General features: G+C 45.4%; 1 protein-coding gene across 2 annotated transcripts in view; it reads right to left on the minus strand.

The window, feature by feature from the left end:
• LOC106569973 (poliovirus receptor) overlaps positions 1-23,507 on the minus strand; it is a 73,604-nt gene that overhangs the window by 2,924 nt on the left and 47,173 nt on the right. Inside the window, exons 7-9 of one of the 2 annotated variants that reach the window (XM_014141770.2) lie at positions 3,176-3,314; positions 2,949-3,006; positions 444-539 (exon numbers count right to left, since the gene is read on the minus strand). In XM_014141770.2, the coding sequence (XP_013997245.1) occupies positions 444-539; positions 2,949-3,006; positions 3,176-3,314 (293 nt within the window). Of the gene's footprint in view, positions 1-443; positions 540-2,948; positions 3,007-3,175; positions 3,315-23,507 lie in introns of those variants that run through there. The other variant, XR_001320595.2, reaches the window with a different exon arrangement.

Consider the following 23,507-nt stretch of genomic DNA (forward strand, 5'->3'; position numbering starts at 1 on the left):
TCGGTTGAACCAGCAACAAGAACTCTCAAGATGTGATATGGTAGGCAAAATCCACTCCTTGACCATGCATTGCTCAATAGTTTCACAACAGGTTCCATTTTTTCAAAATAGTCAAGCTGTTGAGGTACCATGGAGGCAGAATGTTATAATATAGTTAAAAAGGGTGAGTGATCTGACTGATTATAGAGTCTAGAAAGCAGCCAGTTGTCCCTCATTAAAGGACATTTCGATATACAGTAGCCTACAGGTAGTAAATCAATGACTTTAAGCAGCACTATGTGAAAATGGAGAGAGTCCAGGGTCGTGTTCATTAGGCACCCAATGGCAGACAACAGACTAAAACAGAGTAACTACCTGGACTTAAGTACAACAAGAAACATTCATTTTTGTTTTCTAGTGTGACCTAATGATCACGACCTAGAGTTTGGAGGATGTCCTCTTACCGTGACAGGCTCTCCGCTAGTCTCGTAGTAGACGTTACTGAAAGGCTGGGTTTCCGTCAACTCCGTCAGCACTGAGTCCGTGACAGGCTTGTTCAGCTGTGGGGTAGTGGAGAGGTCAAAGTCGGATAAATGGGCCACTCATCTCTGATCAATAGACATTATCCCAATTAAGAACTGCACTACTGCATGTGGTTATGAAGCACTATATTGGTTCACTCCAATAAAGTATCCTTCTGCTCGGCAGGATACATTACGAGTAAGAATTACAGATTAGTCCCATATACCGGGTAGTGCTGTGACTGACTCCCTTAAATAACTGCCGCCACACTAATCCCGCCTCTTCCTTTTCTCGGCTCATTCCAGGGAGGATTTGCTTGGTAGGAACTCTATGTTAGAGTGTATAAGCGCAGAAGTATACCCGCAGCTATTCAATAGCTTGGAGCAGCTAGCTCGAACACCCACAGAGAGCAGTTGGTGAACCCAATAGTAGACTGGCCTGCGCCGCCTTTGGAGAACGCATGCGCTTGGCGCGCCTGGAGGGGATGAAGGCCACAGTACAGTCCTCCCCATCTGATGACCGTATTTCCCCCTTCTGGGGTAATGCCTCGTCGCAGAAGCACCCTTTTGGCCGCTTTGTTCCTCCACGAAATGGCTCTGGAGCTCTTACTGTGGGCTCCGACCCGCTAGGTGTCAGTGCGGGCAGTGGACATGCTTTCGAGAAATGGCCCAGCGGAAGGGGACTGTAGTCTAAATGCTCAGGTGGTGCTACAGCTGTTTGGGAGAGCACAGGAGAACACTCATTGTCCCAGCTGGTTCTCGATGTCAGACCCTCTAGGCCCTCTGGGTTTGGACGCCCTCGCTCACGATTGGCCGGCAACGACACTTTATGCGTTCCCACCATTTCCACTAATCATAGCTACGCTAGACAGGGTCAGCTTGAAGGGCCACCGGCTGCTCCTGATATTGGCTGAGACAACCATGGTTCAGCCTCCTGTTGTCCCTCCTCTCTGAGACCCCATGGCAGCTACCACTGAGACCCGACCTGTTCTCTCAGGCTTGGGGGATTCCGCGCTGCCTCCTGCTTTGGGCTTGGCCCGAGAGAAGTAAATGGGCAAGTTTAGGCATTCAGGACAATGTGGTGAACACGTTGCAGAACGCCAGGGTTTCCTTGACCAACGCATTATATCAAATGCGGTGGGACATATTCTGGTGTGGGGGTCATAATGTTGCCCCAGAGTCATGTGACATACAAATGGTTTTACACTTTTTACAATCACTGCTTGATGCAGGCCGAGAGTCATCCAATTTGAGAGTGTATTTGGCCGCAATTTTGGCATGTCATGACGATCGCCTGGAGGGACCCATGGCCACCCATTGCTCTCCAAGTTTATGAAGGGAGTTAGACGTCTGCGTCCAGCGAAGGCCTGTTCGGTGCCAAACAGACCTTGGTGTGGTGGTGTCAGCACTTGCTAGGCCAGGTCAGCGTCTTTGAAGCACCTATACATGAAGGTGGCATTCCTGTTGGCTATTACCTCCACTATGAGGGTTAGTGAGTGCTGAATGTTTCCGAATGGGTGCAGACAAGGGGAGTGTTACCATCCGGCCTAGCTCTCCTTCTTGCCGAAGGTCCAGTCTGACAGGCATGTGAACTGGCTCTTACATTTGTCCACATACGTACCTCCAACGGCTGCGGGTGGGCTAAGATTTTCCCCAAGTGTGTTGTGCCCGGTGAGGCCACTGGAAACTTACGTTACACGGACTAAGACAATACAACAGTTGGATCAGCTGTTCGTGAGTTATGGTCAGAGAATTCTGGGGAAGAGCCTAACGAAACAGAGACTCTCACATTGGATGTGGCCAATATTACTACAGGATAGTGAGTAGCTACATCGTGGGCCTTGCTCTGAGGATTTCCCCTTGATGACATTTGCCTCGGCACTGTCTCGGCCAGTTGGGCGTCGTCTAGAACTTTTGCTACATACTATCGAGCCAATGTTGCTGCCACCAACCAGGTCGGGACGGTCGTGTTCTGTGTTGCCTCCACTTCCCTGGAGGGGGAAGGAGGGACACAGTAACCATGACTGCCCTGATCTCAGTCCTATGGGATTTTACTCTTGTCTGGCCATGCCTAGTTCACAGATTAATCTGGTATTGTGATACCATATTGGAGTGATCCAATATAGCGCTACAGAACGAAGGTTATGTATGTAACCACGGTAATGTGAGCTATTGGATCACTCCAATCCTCTTGTCGGTGATCTACGGCGCCTTGAAGAGGACACGAGGTGGGAGTACTGTGGCAGCAGCTATTTAAGGGGGTAAGCCGCAGCACTACTCGGTATCCGGGACTGATCTGAAATTCTTACTCAGAATGTATCCTGCATAGCAGAAGAATACCATATTGGAGTAATCCAATAGCTCACATAACCGCGGTTACATACATAATCTTTGTTTATGACCTTCACTAATAATGAGCCCTGAATGACAGGGACGTGGACCACTCACCATTTCAGTGGAGCTGCCGGCCTTCACAGGGGGAGGGGGCTTGTGCTTGGGAGGACCACTGATTGGATGAGAGAAGAGAGGGCAGGAGAAGAGGTTAGTGCTACTTACTTTGTCCATACCTAACAGATTAATTTTGGACTGAATAAAACTTCATTGATCGGAGGAAAGATAGGTATTTTGTTAAGTCATATATTGAAAGAAACATTTGCTGGGGGCGGAATACTCACTCCCCATTCATGGCGTTCTGCTTGCGTTTGCGGACCAGAATGATGACAGCGCCGACGATCGCCAGCAAGAAGAGAACCACACCAATGATGCCTCCGATGATGCCAGCCGTCGACGGCCCTGCTGTAATCTTACGCTGCTCTGAAAGAGAAGACGACGCGGAGGACTTAGGATTTAGTCCAATTCAAATGAATGTGTCATTACTCCTTGTGACAGGGATAAGGGCTGGGGAAATGTGTTAGAATCAGAATCCAATCAGAAGTTTTAAATGAAAACAGCTGAACTGAAGAACAGGGGCCTGTTCAGGAGGATGTTCTAGAACATTCAGATAGGTATGTATCGCAGAGAACAGATATGATTGGTTATTCTATTTCTATCTGCAACATCCAGAACGTTTCTCATCACTGAATACACCCCAGGAAATCAGCTCTGTTAGGCATTTAATCCTTGCCAGACATCTTATCATCCGACGATGTTCCAAGTAGACCTCCGCCTCCTTGCTCAATTATGTCTGTGTTTGTGATTTCCAGAGGGCACTGAGGCTGAGTGAGGCGTCTAAATTGAATGTAAAAGCCTCTCATTACGTTGGTTTTAAACCGGCTTGCAGTTTCCACAGATGGCCACTGGGGGCGACAAGATCCCATTGAGGATAATAATGGTGTACTTTCTCTTTGCGGCCACATGGCGTGCTGTTGCCAAGCTAAAGTCTCACTGCTGATAGTGAGAACATAAATTACTTTGTCGATTCTCCCTCCGGCTAGGCTTGCATCCATATCAAAGATTCCAAATATGGGTGATTCCACTGGGAGTGGTGCAGCACCACGCATCTGTTAGGTGTGTGTGTGTGTGTGTAGAGGAGTCTGCTGAATCTACGCCGGGGACACATCCAGAGATGCACCCTCATACAAACAACGGCAGTCACAACTGAAAAGACACCGGCCAGCTACAATCATTTATTATCACGAAAACATGAAATGGAGGGAGGGAGAGAGAGAGAGAAAGATGGGGTGGTGGCCAGGGCTGTCTCAGTCCTAAATTGTTCTCTCTCATTCTCCCAGCTGGATACGTGGACACACACAGACACACACAGAAATCTATACAGACAGAAGCCCCCCCCCACCCACACACCCCCCACAGCCTATTGGCACCCCTCTGTGGGTATCCTAGCCGTTTATCTGATGTGCTGGATATCAAAGTTTACATTCGCAGCGTTTACCATTGATGTTCTCCACTGATAAACTGTATTTTCAATAAATAATGAGTCATGTTAGTTACTGCATCAAAAACTAGCAGTCTAGCGATGGAGGAAATTAACTGGGTTGTATTCATTAGGGCAAACAGCAGTAGAACGCCTTAAAACCATTGACGGGAAAACTAAAACAAGCTGTTGTTATTGCTCAAGTCCAGATAGTCCCATCCCTGTTTCTTATGTTTAGTGCCTAATGAATATAACCCTGTTTGATGGGGTGGGCTGAGGGAAGGACGTAGAGATACAGAGGATTGGATTGGCTGGAAAAAGGAGGGTAAAAGATACCTACCCGATGCCCACGGGTTTGGCTTGGCAGAAAACAAGGGCTAAGACAGGGTGGGGTAAGAAGAGAGGGGGGAGAAAGAGAAAGGAATGAGAACAGATTTTGTCAGGGTGGATACAAGAATGGGGTGTGGTGGAGTGGAGAGGATCTCAATGAAGACTTATTAGCTCACATAACAGATGTGATGAGAATAGACAAACCTCTTAGCACTCACAAACACACATACGTACACACTAAGACACACACCTGGCCAGTCACCCTAACATATTCTACAGCATCTCTCTTCCAGTTGAGTCACTTACCCCACACACACACACACACACAGAATAGCTAGCTTTTACCAAATGAATCAAAAGGGGGGTGGCATTCGGTGTGTGATACTATCCTGTCAGCCCAAATTGAAAGAATGAGACTATCCCGAACCCCCATCACATGCTACACAGTCACATATTAATGTGTCTCATATATAAATAGATGTGGGAGGATGGAGGGATAGAGAGATGGGAGGGAAGGATGATGCTAGGAGGGAGGGCAGAAGAGAGCGATAGGGGTGCGAAGGCCCTGCAGTGGGGCCAAGAGGCAGACTTTAAAGGTCCTCCGTCTCCATGGGATACGGTTTAAGTGACAGGGAGGAACAACTCGTGAAACAACCACTCACAGTCGGCCGGGCCTTCACCGCCATTGGCATTCTGCTGCTACACTCCTCCGCAAAACTCCCAACTGGAACATCTCTCTCTATCGCTCGATCTCCATCTCTCTCTCGCGCTCCATTGCTCACTTTCCCTTCACTGGCAAGTAAGCTCCAAATGTTCTCTCTTAGTCAGACACAGAGGCGCGCACACACACACACACACACACACACACACACACACACACACACACACCCCTTTTAGGACCATCTTGCCTCCTCTAGCTGGCTGAAAACTGATACATTCAAAAATGGATACATTCAAATACTACATAATTACCTTTCAGTTTAATAACTAACTATTAAAAACTTGTATAGTAAGTGCTGGAGCTAGACGGGGAGCGAATGAGTGAAAGAAAGGACAAAGAATGGAGAGGGGGAGAGCGAGAGAGAAGACTAAAAGCTTCACAAAGATAACGATAATGGAGATATGAAGTTGAAAATCTGTCGACAGGGGGAAACATTATTCGGCTCCTTACTGCCTTGTGCTTAGAGGCCAAAAGAGGATTACCACTGACAGCAACCTCCCCTAAGTGTTTTCTTTACCCCTCCCTTTCTCTTTCTTCATCCAACTCTCCGTCCCTCCCTCTTTCTCTCTCCCCAACCATCTTAGTGACCTAGTGTGTTCCCGGCTTCCCGCTTGCACCATCGAGCCAAGCCCTCCCTTCTTCTCTCTCACACACACACACACACACACAACTTTGCAGGGCCATCTGTGATTGGAGGACAGTCTTGCAGGAAGGAGTGTTTCACTGATGGGCTCGTTAGCATCCCACAAGCATACATCTTATCTTACCCCATTGCTCACCAGTGAACTGTACAACGCAACACACACACACGGAGACCTTTAGCACCGCCAGGGATGACAGTTGATCCAAAAGTCATTGGATCGTGACGCCTCATGGAAACACTCACAAACACACCCGTGCGGCAGGTAGCCTGGGGGGTAGGAGCGTTGGGCCAGTAACCGAAAGGTTGCTGAATCAAAGTCCCGAGCTGACAAGATAAAGAGCTGTCGTTCTGCCCCTGAGCAAGGCAGTTAACCTCCTGTTCCCCGGGCGCCGAAGATGTGGATGTGGATTAAGGCAGCTCCCTGCACGTCTCTGATTCAGAGGGGTTGGGTTAAATACACAAGACACATTTAGGTTGAATGCATTCAGTTGTACAACTGACTAGGTATCCCCCTTTTCTGCGTGTGTACGTTCGTGCGTGTCTCTCTTAGGGTTTAGAAGTGCAGCTTTTATCCAAAACTATCAAATGCCAGCGATGCCCTCTTTTTTCCATGCCGGTCAATTCTCCCCGTGTTTCGGTTTCCCTCCATCGGTCTGCCACTTAGTGGATTAAAAACACTCTCCTAGTTCACCTCCTCAAATAGCATGACTGGACCAGAAAATTGTGTTTCTCTACGAAAATGATACCGAAATTAGTTTATCATCATTGCAAACGCCTCCAACCATTCCATTCCCGGGGATTAAACTAGGTCAAATAGGCGCGAGACAGCAACAGCCACTTCAGAGGCTTCATTTCGGCTCCAGAATGGCCCACGTCCCCTGATCTTTGCCTTAAAACAGGTCACGTACCCAGCGACTGCCACTCATCTGGGTCAAGTAGACCAGGGCTGGGCTTCGGGGCCGTGGCTGCCGCCATGGCGCTTATTACCTGGTAACCTTCCGCATACGTAATGAAGCCTGGGTGTTTGCGGAGCCACAGAGGGCTCTTGCCGGGTCAAGAGAGCAGTGTGTGTGTGTGTGTGTGGAGCTCAGAAGGGCATGAAGCAGAATGTTTAAGCTCCACTGAGCTGGGTGTCTCCAGACCAAAAGGCATTTCTACTAGCGTGTCTTAGTGGCCACTGCTGCTGGTGCCAAGCAACATCAAGCAGAGCCACAGCTAATCTACTGAGATCTTGCCCCAGTTGGTCCCGGTGCATTTGAATAACTATCTGGAGATTAAGCTGAGGTCAGTCAGTGACACTGCATGTGTGTGTGTTCGTCAGATTGTGCCGCTATATCCATCTGTCTGTGTCTGTCAGTACATGGTACTATCCTCTCTGTGTGTGTGTGTGTGTGTGTGTGTGTGTGTGTGTGTGTGTGTGTGTGTCCTATATATATCTATCTATCCATCTTTGCGCGTGTGTGTGCCCCCTGACTGTGACACTATTACCTCCAGCCCCCTCCCTCCCTCCATCCACCCCCCCTCCGCGGGGAGCAGTATGCTTCCTGCCATCCAGTGCCACAGCGAATCACAGCCCACACTCTCATCCAGCCACTGCTGGCCCTCTGGCCCTGGGCAGACAGTCTTACCCTTCTCTCAGCCCAAGTTCTCTCAGCCCAAGGGCTCCTCCACACCCCCTGGCTGTCCTTGGGTCGCTATCGGTCATCTGTCCCCCACTGAGTGACCTTCCCCTCACACACAGACACAAGGATAGCAGAAACACACACACACACACACACACACAAAGATGGTCGACACACACACACTTCCAAAGTCTCCTCCTCTCCCTGGTGCTACATGCAGTATCAGTCCCTGATATAAACATTGCCAGTTACAATGACACAGGAAACATATGCCGGGCTAAAGCGGTTTAATAGGCTTAAACCCTCCTGATACAAGCCTTTCCCCCTTTACTTTATCCTTTGAGAGCCTCTCTGTGTTTAGGAACTGTTTTAAGGGGGTTTAACAGCATGCCATGGATTGTGTGTCGACACCTCAGGTATGCAGGTATTTCCGCTAACAGTAAAAATAATGGCCACCGCTTTCTTCCCACAAAATACAATTGCAGCTTGTTTATATGTGACTGATTTGTTGCAGCTGGAGATGTTATCATTGGACAGACCCACACACACACACACAACCCCCCCTTCACACACACACACACACTCCCTGCAGGACTAACATCTGATTTTTCTTAGTCCGACTGTCGGGAATCAGGCGCTTCATCATCCTCCAAAAATGCCTCCCTCCATCCCCCCTCTATACCCTACACACTCATCCATCTCCTCTCTGTTCCAGTTTTGTAAAACTCTTGTTGTAAGTCCTCCCCCCCCCCCCTCCAACAAACCACAACAGAGTTTTTCAGAGAATGGACAGATCAGAATGTGCTGACTCCAAGGGAGAAGCCCAGAGTGCACTTAACCCCCATTCGTGTCTTTTAGCATCTAATTTGCTTTTCCCGGACTGTGGTTTGGAGGGGAGAGTGGTAATGAAAGAATGAAAGCGAGAGAAAGAGAGATCAGAAAGAGCGAGAGAAAGAAAAGGGCAAAATGGTCTTATGGAGAGAGAGAAAAATGAGCTCCCTTGAGTGCATCAGTCTGAGACGGTCTGTTAGCTGTTAGCCGCTAACCACTAATAGTGTAGCAAGCCACAAAGTTTTGCTACGCTAACAACGGTAAAGGTCTCTGGGATGGCTAGCCATGGCGGAACTAAAGGGCAGGCCCTGCGAGGCCACGGCTGGAGTGTGTTTAATGAAGCTTCTCCATCCTGGAGGGGGAAATCAATAATTTCCAGGCCCAGGGACATGTACTAGTCTGTGGCGACCTAAATGCCAGAACCGGACAAGAACCTGACACCCTCAGCACACAGGGGGACAAACACCTGCCTGGAGGTTACAGCATTCCCTCCCTAGGCACAACTATGACAACATAACCAACAAAAACGGGTCACAACTCCTGCAGCTCTGTCGCACACTGAGTATGTACATAGTCAATGGTAGGCTTCGAGGGGACTCCTATTGTAGGTACACCTATAACTCATCTCGTCAGTAGTACTGTAGACTATTTTATCACTGACCTCAACCCAGAGTCTCTCAGAGCTTCCTCAGTCAGCCCACTGACGCCCCTATAAGATCACAGCAAAATCACAGTCTACTTGAACAGAGCAATACTCAATCATGAGGCATCATAGCTAAAGGAACGGAGTAATATTAAGAAATGCTATAGATGGAAGGGAAGTAGTGTGGAAACCTACCAAAAAAACAATTAGGCAACAACAAATTAAATCCCTTTTAGACAACTTCCTGGACAAAACGTTCCACTGTAATAGTGAAGGTGTAAACTTGGCAGTAGAAAATCTTAACAGTATATTTGACCTCAGCTTTCCTATCAAATCTAAAACATTTCAATCAGAAAACAAAAGAAAATGAGCAGCAATGACAACTGGTTTGATGAAGAATGCAAAAACCTAAAAGAAATTGAGAATTACTAAAACAATACAGAAACAACACGTTAAATCAGCTCATTGTAATTGAAGAGTCCATAGACTAACCAATTATGGGAAAATTGGAAAACACTAAACAAAAACGAAGAATTATCTATCCAAAATGGAGATGTGTGGGTAAACCACTTCGCCAATCTTTTTGGCTCTATAACAAAGAACAAACAGCAAAAACATATACATGACCAAATACAAATCTTAGAATCAACTATTAAAGACTACCAGAACCCACTGGATTCTCCAATTACATTGAATGAACTACAGGACAAAATACAATCCCTCCAACCCAAAAAGGCCTGTGGTGGTGATGGTATCCTCAATGAAATGATAAAATATACAGACAACAAATTCCTTTTGGCTATACTAAAACTCTTTAATATCATCCTTCGCTCTGGCATCTTCCCCAATATTTGGAACCAAGGACTGATCACCCCAATCCACAAAAGTGGAGACAAATTTGACCCCAATAACTACCGTGGGATATGCGTCAACAGCAACCTTGGGAAAATCCTCTGTATTATCATTAACAGCAGACTCGTACATTTCCTCAATGAAAACAATGTACTGAGCAAATGTCAAATTGGCTTTTTACCAAATTATCGTACGACAGACCACGTATTCACCCTGCACACCCTAATTGACAAACAAACAAACCAAAACAAAGGCAAAGTCTTCTCATGCTTTGTTGATTTCAAAAAAGCCTTCAACTCAATTTGGCATGAGGGTCTGCTATACAATTGATGTAAAGTGGTGTTGGGGGAAAAACATACAACATTATAAAATCCATGTACACAAACAACAAGTGTGAGGTTAAAATAGGCAAAAAACACACACATTTCTTCCCACAGGGCCGTGGGGTGAGACAAGGATGCAGCTTAAGCCCCACCCTCTTCAACAAATATATCAACGAATTGGCGAGAGCACTAGAACAGTCTGCAGAACCCGGCCTCACCCTGCTAGAATCTGAAGTCAAATGTCTACTGTTTGCTGATGATCTGGTGCTTCCTGTCACCAACCAAGGAAGGCCTACAGCAGCACCTAGATCTTCTGCACAGATTCTTCCAGACCCGGGCCCTGACAGTAAATCTCAGTAAGACCAAAATAATGGTGTTCCAAAAAAGGTCCAGTCGCCAGGACCACAAATACAAATTCCATCTAGACACCGTTGCGCTAGAGCGGTTTGGGTCAGCACACAAAAACTATACATACCTTGGCCTAAACATCAGTGCCACAGGTAACTTCCACAAAGCTGTGAATGATCTGAGAGATAAGGCAAGAAGGGCATTCTACCCAACCAAATCATGAGAAAACAAAAAGATAATTACTTGACACATTGGAAAGAATTAACCAAAAAAAACTGAGCAAACTAGAACGCTATTTGGCCCTAAACAGAGAGTACACAGTGGCAGAATACCTGACCACTGTGACTGACCCAAACTTAAGAAGTGCTTTGACTATGTTCAGACTCAGTGAGCATAGCCTTGCTATTGAGAAAGGCCACCGTAGGCAGACCTGGCTCTCAAGAGAAGACAGGCTATGTGCACACTACCCACAGAATGAGGTTATTTTGGAACTTCTGTGAGTGTAATGTTTACTGTTCATTTTTATTGTTCTTCACTTTTGTATATTATCTGCTTCACTTGCTTGGCAATGTTAACATATGTTTCCCCTGCCAATAACGCCCCTTGAATTTAATTGAGAGAGAGAAGCGTAAGGAACAGGAGAGAAAAAACGAGAAAGAACTGTATTCATGACTTCTGCGAAACCAACAAAAAAAAAAACTTTTTCTTTTTAAATTCACGTCTGGTGGAGGTGCTCATATTGTAAGTCTGTTGTTATGATAGCAGTGAGAAGGTGTTATCATGTAGGCATGAAAAGACCAACAGTCATAGCCTACACATGGGGCACAGATACAGGATCTGAACAGGTCTATGGCTTTGAGCTGCTGTACAGTACAACACCAGTTTTATGACAACAATGACTGTTATACACAGAGGAAGTGAGTTATCACTGAATTATAGAATATCGTGTATCGAATGTATATAGAACTGTCAATGCCAATCAATTATTTAATCTACCTTTATACTGTTTATTAATGGCTCACCACATTGTCTATGGTGAAGGCTGGGGTAAAGAGGACATACTAGGTTATTGTTAATTACCAGCAAGCATGCAGCAATCTGAATGGCGGTTTACAGTATCAAAACAATACTGGAAAATATATTATACTATTTTGCCACGGCGTATGTTGTGGAAGGTACTACTGAATAGAAGGAACTCGTCCAAATAATTCCATCCAAGTGTTTTCATACTGTGCATAATTTTATACAAGCATTTAGTTTTCATCACAACACATTCGGTGAAAGCCACACCTATTCTCCTGTGCGAGGAATAAGTGTTTTTTTCTCTTTGTGGTAATTATACACTTATGACAACGACTGCATACTAATGAATCAGAAGCCATATCTAAAGGCAGTACTAATTGCAGAAACTCCATTGCGTTTGCTGAATGGGTTTCTCTCTTTATATACAGCAGATCATCTCAGCTAGGGTTTCTGGTGGCTTAACATAACTGATCACTGATGTTCAGGAGTAGTGTTAATGAATGGGGCAGGCGTCAGGGTAGAAGTAACACCGTTATTTCTTCACAAACAGATAAACACACACACACACACACACACACACACACACACACACACACCTCTATATAGACACATAAATCAAAACACACACACTCATAATATAATGTTACTGTACACAAGCCCGGGCGGCAGCCAGAAGCATTAACTTCTTTAAGTGGACACCGCAGCAGGCATTATGTTGGGCTGCCAACTAAGCAGCGGAGTAGAAAGACTCGGTAAAAACACTGAGTGCCTCAGAGAGTAAACAGTAGCGACCCATTAGCCCTGATCAAACTGCATTAAGATGAGGATTCTAATCACTAAGCTCGAGAATAACATGTACTTTGTTCATGTACTGCCATCAGCGTAAATACTAATTTGACCCCCCGGACAAAATAAAGGTAAAATAAAAAAATAAAATAAAAAACTGAAATACATGGTCGGTACAGGCAGAAGAGGACTGTCCAGCCCTTGGAGCCTGGTTAACCTCTCTAACTTTAACCATCAGCTGGCAGAGCAGCTTACCGATCACTGTACCTGTACACAGCCAATCTGTAAATAGCACACCCAACTACCGCATCCCCATATTGTTATTTATCTTCTTGCTCTTCTGCACCCCAGTATCTCTACTTGCACATCATCATCTGCACAACTATCATTCAAGTGTTAATGCTACATTGTAATTATTTTGCCTCTATGGCCTATTTATTGCCTTACCTCCCTACTCTTCTACATTTGCACACACTGTACATGGATTTTCTTCTAACACTGCCGTTGGACGTTTCACAGCACTCTCTGTCTGACTAAGAGCAATGGATACGAAGGATGACCGTTTCTGAGGAAGCCATCCAATTCATTCAGACACACTAGTTCTGTCAGAACCCTCTCCGGAGAGCAGTGAACCATGGAATCATTGGGCCATTCAAAAATCTACTACTGTATGTACTACATTCTTCGTCATCAGAGTCTTGGAGTCAAAGGTCACAGCGCTTGTTAATCGGAGCACTGACGCTTGGTTTATGAGCAGTGCTTGATGTTAATGGTTACTAATGATACGGCCTAATTACTGTGGCGGCTAGGCTAGCGTGAAGGAAGATGAGCCCCAGACAGAAACACACAAACACTATTGGCGTGGTAAAATGGAATCCGTTTGAAATACTCTAGTCGGAGTCAGAGATAGTTACACTAGTGGAAGTAACACATGGACGTCTATGGGCTCTGACAGATACTTAGCGTCTGCTCTCGCTATCACACACAACCAGGAGTATACCGCACACACACAGACAATTCTGTAATCAACAAACAATTGCAGGCCACATGCAATCATTGTCGCACCTAATTATGCGTTCAAGCACATGGTATCTGGCACAGAGCACTTGCAGGCCACACACCAGATCTGGGATAATTATAGTGTTAACTATGCTTTATGGAAAGTAACTATTTTGGGGGGGGACAAATATTTACTTTGGAGGTGACTGCAACTATTTCAATACAGTCCCCCCAAAATGAATACTCCTTTAAAACTATTTGAATACAGATCTCAGGAAGTGACTACTTTTCAGAAACCATAGGATTTTCTGCCTTCAACGAATGGCAGGGCTGTATCTGGAACTGCATGTTGAAGGTAGAAATATAATGAATAGCAAACGCAATCTCCTATACTATTCCAATCTATCTGACAGTCATTTTTGATCTACACTATACATTTCTATCTGAACATTCTGTAAACATCCATTCTTCTGAATGTTCATGGTCCCAGGTTTACATAAGTCAAAGGAAATAACCAATTATATTTTGTACAGATACAGTAAATAAGTTGTGATGCTCAACGACTGTACGCCACTGAAGATGTTGAAAGCAGCAATTCATTTAATGATGCCTGAAAATACTGTAGAGAAATTCCAAAGCCATTTGCAAACATTGCAAACAGCAAGTTGGATGCTTAGAAAAAACAACTGCGAACTTCTGTCCATGGTAGGGAAAGTGTTCTTGTTTCAAACATACACTATACCATCTTTAAAGGGATAGTTTACTCAAAATACAACTAACATGATTTTCCTCCTACCTTGGCTGTGGTAAAGAACACCGTTTTGGGATATTTAGTTTACTTTAGACACTTAAAAGCCATATTTTGTTATTGTTAGCATTCTCAGTAACACTTAACATGAAACTGTTCTTGTGCCTGTGTAATAAAATAACACACAACACTTTGGTAAATGCATTTTAATTGCATGATGAACTTTTGGGTTGTACTGTACAGAAGTACTGTACACAAGAGGAAGTGACTTCCTTATTCCACTTCCTTACTCAACAATTATAAAGCAATTTTCAAAGTCCTATGTAACAACAATGTTGCTATTGTAATAATCACAAAGTTACGACACATAAGAATTTGACGTCACATGTCAGTGCATTACGTTGTGTCTCACTCATTCTGAAAATATATCTGGTAGTCATTTTGAAGCTGCAAAAGTGGTCCACTCCAATGCTGAGGTGATTCCATGTTCCTCATGTATTTAACTCTAGGCTATAGGCTATATTAAGATTCATATCTGAAAGCCCTCCAAACCAAGTCCTATTGGTCATATATTTACACTAATTTAAGTAACTGCTGTAGTGTTTGGTTCTTCATGAAATATTTGTCAGCCATCAAATAAATATGTATTTTGTTTTCAAATAACTTGCATATATTCAAATACCTTCAAGTGTTATTTGGCTTTCTGAGACCTGTATTTGAATATCAAAGAAAATTGTTGCCTTTTAGTTGAAACTCTATATAAACTATATTCACTACCTCGAGTATGATCCTTTTAAAAAAAATATAAAACTACAAAATACAACTATTTTCTTCCCAGGTCTGCCGCACACACACACACACACACACACACACACACACACACACACACACACCTTAATCAACAGGGTCATTAACATAATGAACTGTGCTGTCCAGTGTCACCGCGCCTAATTAACGTAGCTTTATACACGGTCACCTTCTCGTGTCACCAAAGTAGGAAGATAAAGCATTCAAGACTGCAAAGACAAAGATGTTGCTAAAAACAGCGGGGGGGTTCCAAAGAGGAAAAGGAAGACATTCTGTGTGTGTAGACATAATTCACAGGAAATACACCCTTAACGTACAACCTGTTTCAACTGTCAAGCCCTGTGTGCTAAAAATCACGATCCTCTCCTGTCTATGCACATGGGAAAACACAACGCATTTTAATGGGTCTTGTCATTTGGGGGGGGGGATTATGTATAAGGGGGCGCAAAACGATCCCCCTGACATCTTGGCAGGTTAGCACAGCCCTGGCATTCCAAAGCCAGGATTTTGAAGCATGTCAAAACCGGTTACCTGTGGATACCGGAGGCAAGTGGAGTGCTAACGCGGGGAGAAGACACACAAACACACACACCTACACAGGTGCACACACCCACACGAACATACGCTCAGATACACAGCCTCAGGGCTACGTAGCACATTGGTAACAAGCATGCAATGCCTGCCACTGGGCTGCAGCCCTAAATATCAAGACTGCAACAGAAGATCCATACAGTACCATATACAGCATGTTCCCAGTGAATATCCTACATTTAAAAAAACACACTGGTGCTGGAAAACCCACGTTTCCTACTATACACTGTAATACTATTGACCCAAATAGTTTGACTGGTTGTGTGTAAGAAAAGCATTACTGTAGCTTGCATTCTGACAGTGCAAAAAAACAAAAAATACATGGGGATATTACCAAAAATGACATAATACTTAAAATATAAGTGCATTGCACTTAAATCGGAATGAATTTGGAATTCAACAGATGGCGTTTGCATTGCGTGCGTTGCATATATAGTGCATAACTGCTAAGTTTGAATGGGTTTTAACCCACATAAATGATCACAGGCTTTTCATAGCCCTCTTTTACAGTTTGTGAAATAAAATCTGGCACAAGTACTGTATAATGAGTCATACAGTCTTTATAGAATAATCTCTGTATGCAATTTCTGTGCCTTAGCATAATTGGGGCCAAAAGTCATGAAAGAATCCTGCACATTCCTCTCACCATCGCTCTCTTCCCAGCTCAGTGGTAATACAATGTGCTCTAACACCCTTACAACAAACACAACCGAGGCCATCTTGAATACAATGGTCCTCTCTACATAATAAAAACACTATTGATTTTCTACCATGTGGCTAATGTGCCAAATAAAACCGTTTTATTGCCTGGTTGGAGGAATGTGAGCTAGTGTTAAGCAGTCGTATGACAACTGGGCTTAGAAGGAATGTGATGTTAAGGCATTCGACATGAAACAAACAGTGATTTATATTCAAGGCCACGTTAGCGGTAGCCTCCGTGCTCAGGCAGCCTAGCTAAGCTAGCGCTAACGCTAAGGCCTAAGAGGAGACTGGAGCCTTTCAGGGGCAGCCAATGGCGGGAGGAGAGGGGGGAGAGGAGCGGACACCAGAGACCCTTTGACGGAGGCGAGATGGAACACACACACACAGTGAGAGAGAGATACGGCTACACACAAAAACACACCATCTCCACCGGTGCTCAACAGAGCAGAGGGTAGATGGAATACACACAAAAACAATTAAATATCTACAGTTTACACACAGACACACAAGCCATATTCAACAGAGCATAACTCCGCAGCCCTTCAACAGAGATGGAACACACACACACACACATCCCCTTTTTCCTCCACACTCCACAGCCCTTGGGCAGAGGGTAGGAAGCCTCCCCAGAGACGGAGCACGTTTCCACTGCTAGAAAGTGACTACAGGAGGGAGGGCTACTCAGTCAGGAGCACAGAGGGGGGTGGAGAGGTAGGGGAATCAGGAGAAACGTGTTGGGAGTCAGGAGGGGGGAGGAGTGGGTTGACAACTCGCCAACTGGGGAAATGTGAGCAGCAGCCCACACCGGCCCCCAATGGCCCCTCAGGTCACACCAAGCGCTCTGTAGCCCTCCTCTCCTCCATCGCTCTCTCTCTCCATTTCTCTTACTCTCTCCATCTGGCCTTCTCAGCTGTCCGGGTGCTTCAGACGTCTCCATCCTCCTCTTTTCTCGCTCTCCTCCGATCTATGTCTCTCTTTCCCATCTGCCGTGTGTGGAATGTGTGTGGATCTGTGTGGATCTGTGTGTGTGTATTGCACCAATGTCATGTCGGTGTCCCTCCACGCAGATGATGACGGTGGGGGGGACTGGTTACACCCCCATCCTCACACCCCATGACACACTCAGACAAACCCCCCCACCACTGAATATTAACATGGAATATGATTAACATGGCAAGGTGTGTGAGAGGCATGCAGAACCATGGGCACACACACAGACAGACGCAGACACGGATACAGAATGTACAAGAGATCCCATGCACACAGCAAGGGGTTGCATTGTTCATTCCTCACACAGCAGAGCACACACACAATTATTACACTCTGTAGACACACACAGCCTCCGCATGAGAAGAAAACTAGTCCATCCCGAATTCTCAACACACAGCAGAAACAGACATAGTGCTGTTTAACTGTCAGAAACACATGCACAGGGGCACACACACACAACATACAAATGAAGTGGATTGTTCGCAGCACGCAGACACGACAGCGCATGTTGCTTACTGTACACATACAGCATGCAGACACGTACACGTTGACAGGATAAAGTGAGCTGGAGCTGACAGCCTCCTCAATCCTCCCAGTGAACACGGCACATCAACACACTGACTGATCCAGGCTCCTAAAAGCATTAACACTCTTGGGCTTTTTGCTATTTCATAGCAAGCAGCAGGTTGTTCTATTATTCATAGTAGGAGAGAGAAAGAATGAAGAGGAGTGGGAGAGAGACAGAGAGAGACAGAGAGAGACAGAGAGAGACAGAGAGAGACAGAGAGAGAGAAAATGGGAAAACACTGAAACAGGCTTTATGAATTCTGGGCCTATAATCATATGCGGCACATTGCATTTGGCTAAAGTGCCTGAACACATGGGAAATCCAAACCAACACACACGGCAGCGGCGCGCCCCGCTGAATAAACGCAAGAGCTTTAATGTGCACAACACGCCACAAACACTGAACACACACCGCAAATTATTATCAGTGGCATGGAGAGCATATGCGCGTTAAAGCGTGCTCACACACTGCGTATGGAAATGCCTTTATGCGCTGAACAAACTGAAGACGCTCTGAGCACACAACGCAAGTTCAGCCGTGTGTTGTGAAAATACCCCAATGCACAGAGGACCCGTGTTAAATATGCACAGAGGACCCGTGTTGCAATGCACAGAGGACCCGTGTTAAATAAACACAGAGGACCCGTGTTGCAATGCACAGAGGACCCGTGTTAAATAAACACAGAGGACCCGTGTTGCAATGCACAGAGGACCCGTGTTAAATAAACACAGAGGACCCGTGTTGCAATGCACAGAGGACCCGTGTTAAATAAACACAGAGGACCCGTGTTGCAATGCACAGAGGACCCGTGTTAAATAAACACAGAGGACCCGTGTTAAATAAACACAGAGGACCCGTGTTGCAATGCACAGAGGACCCGTGTTAAATAAACACAGAGGACCCGTGTTGCAATGCACAGAGGACCCGTGTTAAATAAACACAGAGGACCCGTGTTAAATAAACACAGAGGACCCGTGTTAAATATGCACAGAGGACCCGTGTTAAATAAACACAGAGGACCCGTGTTAAATAAACACAGAGGACCCGTGTTAAATAAACACAGAGGACCCGTGTTAAATAAACACAGAGGACCCGTGTTAAATAAACACAGAGGACCCGTGTTAAATATGCACAGAGGACCCGTGTTAAATAAACACAGAGGACCCGTGTTAAATAAACACAGAGGACCCGTGTTAAATAAACACAGAGGACCCGTGTTAAATAAACACAGAGGACCCGTGTTGCAATGCACAGAGGACCCGTGTTAAATAAACACAGAGGACCCGTGTTAAATAAACAGAGGACCCGTGTTAAATAAACACAGAGGACCCGTGTTAAATAAACACAGAGGACCCGTGTTAAATAAACACAGAGGACCCGTGTTAAATAAACACAGAGGACCCGTGTTAAATAAACACAGAGGACCCGTGTTAAATAAACACAGAGGACCCGTGTTAAATAAACAGAGGACCCGTGTTAAATAAACACAGAGGACCCGTGTTAAATAAACAGAGGACCCGTGTTAAATAAACACAGAGGACCCGTGTTAAATAAACAGAGGACCCGTGTTAAATAAACAGAGGACCCGTGTTAAATAAACAGAGGACCCGTGTTAAATAAACAGAGGACCCGTGTTAAATAAACAGAGGACCCGTGTTAAATAAACAGAGGACCCGTGTTAAATAAACACAGAGGACCCGTGTTAAATAAACAGAGGACCCGTGTTAAATAAACACAGAGGACCCGTGTTAAATAAACACAGAGGACCCGTGTTAAATAAACACAGAGGACCCGTGTTAAATAAACACAGAGGACCCGTGTTAAATAAACACAGAGGACCCGTGTTAAATAAACAGAGGACCCGTGTTAAATAAACAGAATTGGGAGAGTTCCAAATGTCACACAAGCTATATACAGAGAGCGAGGATTGACCGTTGTGGACTCTGCTTCGAAACTGCTTTCCCCCACAACAAACAATCACACACACACACACACAGTGATGCGAATCCCATCAGGCACTACAGTAATCATCTCCGTGCCGTTAAGTGCATAGGGCAAGACGCCAATGACCTGAAGGGGAATCTTCTTGGTCCCAAGACATGATACGGACAAACAAGCAATCTACGGAATACAGCAAAACACTGCTATATAAAAGGTCAATAGTGTAATTCCTTTACAACAACGGGTATGACATAGGGAAACCCAGGGGACAGAGGATACAGAGACCCATAGACCCACATGGCAGTTTGTGGGGACTTTTGAATATGTGTGGTAACCCACTGACCTGCCCATTGGGTGACGTGTTGCTTCAAATGGCGTTGCAGACAACGCTAAAATCAGTCAGTCGGACCCCCCCAACGCGAGAAAACTACATTTTTACCGTGCTGCCAAAACAATGTAACTAGAAAAAAATATGGACCGGTGATAACGTTAAGACTTTTTCATTTTTGTAATTTATGCACAAGGCCGGGTTTCTTCAGTGTGTAGCCCCTGGGCAGAGTGTCAAACTCATTACATGGAATGTCTGCTGGTTCTGGGGTTTCCCTTTCAATTAGGCCCTAGACAACCAGGTGAGGGGAGTTCCTTATAATCAGTGACCTTAATTCCTCAATCAAGTCCAGGGGAGCAGCGTAAACCTGCAGACGCTCGGCCCACGAGGGAAATGAGTTTGACACCGACCTATATTATTGCGCTGATCTATATTATTTTCTACAGTACTTCAAAAAAGATTCACCTGTTAAACAGTGAACATTAACATTAGTCCATTTTGAGTTGAGCCCTTTTCTCATGTTCTATGCTACGGGAATCGTGTCATTCTACTGTATAGGATTCATGCACTGCAGGCTACATTGAATTTGATTGATGAGTTTTGAATTGAATTAAAGGCAGTATTGTATTGTACCCCATAACGTTATTCTAACTATGGACAGCACACTTAGTATTAACCAGATCCTGATCCCACTCCTCTCTAGTCATATTGAATGAGATTGAATAGATTGGGCCTCGAATTGAATTAAAGCATTTTGTACAATATTGTATAGCTTTAACTGAGTATAGCATTCACATAGCGATAAAGATCCCCGTTGTACTCGTCGCACCACTTAATTTCCCTCTGGCATGAAGGTCGTTCTCCCGCCTCCTCTTTATGGGTGACACACAGCAAACTGCGAGACGCGCTCTGCCAGGCGAGTGGCGACCCAGTGGGAGAAAGTCAGCCAGACTGCCAGCCCGTTCAGATGGCATCCCACGACAGACAGAAGCCATGGCACATATCACAACACTGACGCCAGTATAGCGGGAAATGGGCCGTGGGGCGTAATAACGAGGGTACAAGGCAGGCACAACGGAAAGGGTAGAAATGACAGTAAAATATAGGGGTTTTACAGTGCTGCCACCCAGTCATGGAGACAACAGGTCATTAACTGTAGATAGAGTCATGGTTAGACTTCCCTATTAGTTACTATGTCACTGGGGGGGGACAGTATAGTCTGCTGTTGCTCTCAGTAATGACTGTCGTGACATATAGATCAGTGGCGGGGTGAGAGAGAGAGGGAGGGGGAAGAATGATAGAGATACAGAAAAAGATGCAAGAGAGATACATTGAATGTGCGTTTGTGTACCTAAAACAAAGACAAAGCAATAATAATGACAATGACACCGAGAAACAAAAGGTCCGACAATTCTTCTAATGGATCTTCGCCTGGGTGCGCGGCTCCACATGGGTGCCCATTACCCAGCAGTCAGTGCTTTGAGACCGCGGGGCCGAACCGCCCACTCAGGATTTCGTGTGTAATCAGGCCGAGCAGGTGAGCCGCGCTCGGCTCTACCCGCCGTCTCTACTCGTCAGGCTAACGCAAGCGGATGGATGGATGGACGGACTCTTGGACGGGTGAAAGAATGAAGGAGTGACAGCTGGGTCAACGGCAGGGAGGGAAGAATAGAGAGACGGGAGTCATAGGATGGACTAGTTTATTAAGACGGTAAAGACGGTGAAAGGTAGTGGCAAGATGTCTCCATGTGTGCCGAGGGAAGAGGCCTTGAGATGCGTAGCCGTGATGAACTGGATTCTGTTGGTGATGCTGCTGTGTGAGTGGGGGAGACAGCGTGGGCGTACGTGTCCGCGAGACAGAGCGATAGGGAAAACTGAGGAAGAACGATAATGAAATGGAGACTAGGAAGAGAAAGAGGAAATGGGTGTATGAATATTTATGTGTTTACTGTACATACGTGTGTGTGTACACTCCCACAAGCACACGTGTACCGTGAGTTAACCAAATAAAGATAGACGATATGGATTGAGTGATGTGAAAGCGGATATGAGACTCCATTATATCACCCTGACGTTTGTCGGGCAGAGGCAGTGGCTAGACGAAGATGGAGGGAGGGAGGGATGAAAGACAAATTAAACTGATATCCCGGGTGAAGATCCTGACAACGAGAAATGATCCGTCGGCTGGATGAGAGATGGAGAGGGGATAGACTGACATGACAATACCCCAATTTCCCACAGTCTTCAAAATGAGAACGTGAGTGAGTGTATTCAAGAGGTAGACGGATGGATAAAATGAGAGAGGGAAATACAAGATATGAAGCAACATGGTGATCTGCACAATGACGAGGGGGAGAGTGACTGATACACAGAGAAAGGTGACAGAGAGAGGTGGTGAAGGGAGCGAATGAAAAGAGCGAGAGAAAGACAGGTGAAAAGATGAAGGATGATAGAGAGATGAGAATGGACAGAGGGGTTGAGTGGCTCTTCATCACGCACTGAAATGGTAGGTAAATATTTAAGGAATGAAAAGGCTCTCTCTCTCGATGCTCTCTCTGATGGAAAGGTATAGGGTAAACAATCCAAGCTGTTTTTGTTCAAACTAATCCTCACATTCTCTAGAAGCTGATAGATGTTGAACAAACAAATTCAAAGGCATTCCCACAAAAACATCTAAAATAATAAAATAGGCATTCCCACAAACTGTAGAAACGTTCTGTTCAGTACAACACATAAATAGAACGAGACAAACACACACCCTATACAGACACACTCCCAATCATCCACCCACCCACCCACACACACACACACATCTACAAACAGACCTACACACATCAATCAGCAACCCCCCTCCACACACACACTCCCTAGTCATCCCATCTTTGATTCCCTCTGCAGAGATGATGATTAGAAGAAGAAAAAAAAAACTACAATGAAAATGAACCCAGAACGTACAGAAGCACGTCATTTTTTCCTCTCCATCTCTTCTCCTGGTTAGGATCTATGATCTAGCACAACTCTGGAATGGGAGCTGCCTGTTGGGAATCATTGCTGGCGGGGAAAGTACTGGATTAAACACGGAATTATCTGCAGAATGCCTGGAGCCACACACACACACAATCGCGTACACACCCTCCACTTCGCATCAAAATCATTTCCGTCTCACAGATCTATTCTTAGGCGCAAGAATATCCCCTTCCTCACACATACTCAAACTCATAAAGGACTAGCGGAATGTTGGAGAACCAGAGGCGCTGTTGCATAGCGTTCCTTCCGTGGAGCGAGTCGCCAATCTCCGTTACCAACCACTCTTAACACCACCAATTAACCATGACTGGAT

This window comes from Salmo salar, chromosome ssa14 (genome assembly GCF_905237065.1).
Source record: "Salmo salar chromosome ssa14, Ssal_v3.1, whole genome shotgun sequence".
Lineage (NCBI taxonomy): Eukaryota > Metazoa > Chordata > Actinopteri > Salmoniformes > Salmonidae > Salmo > Salmo salar.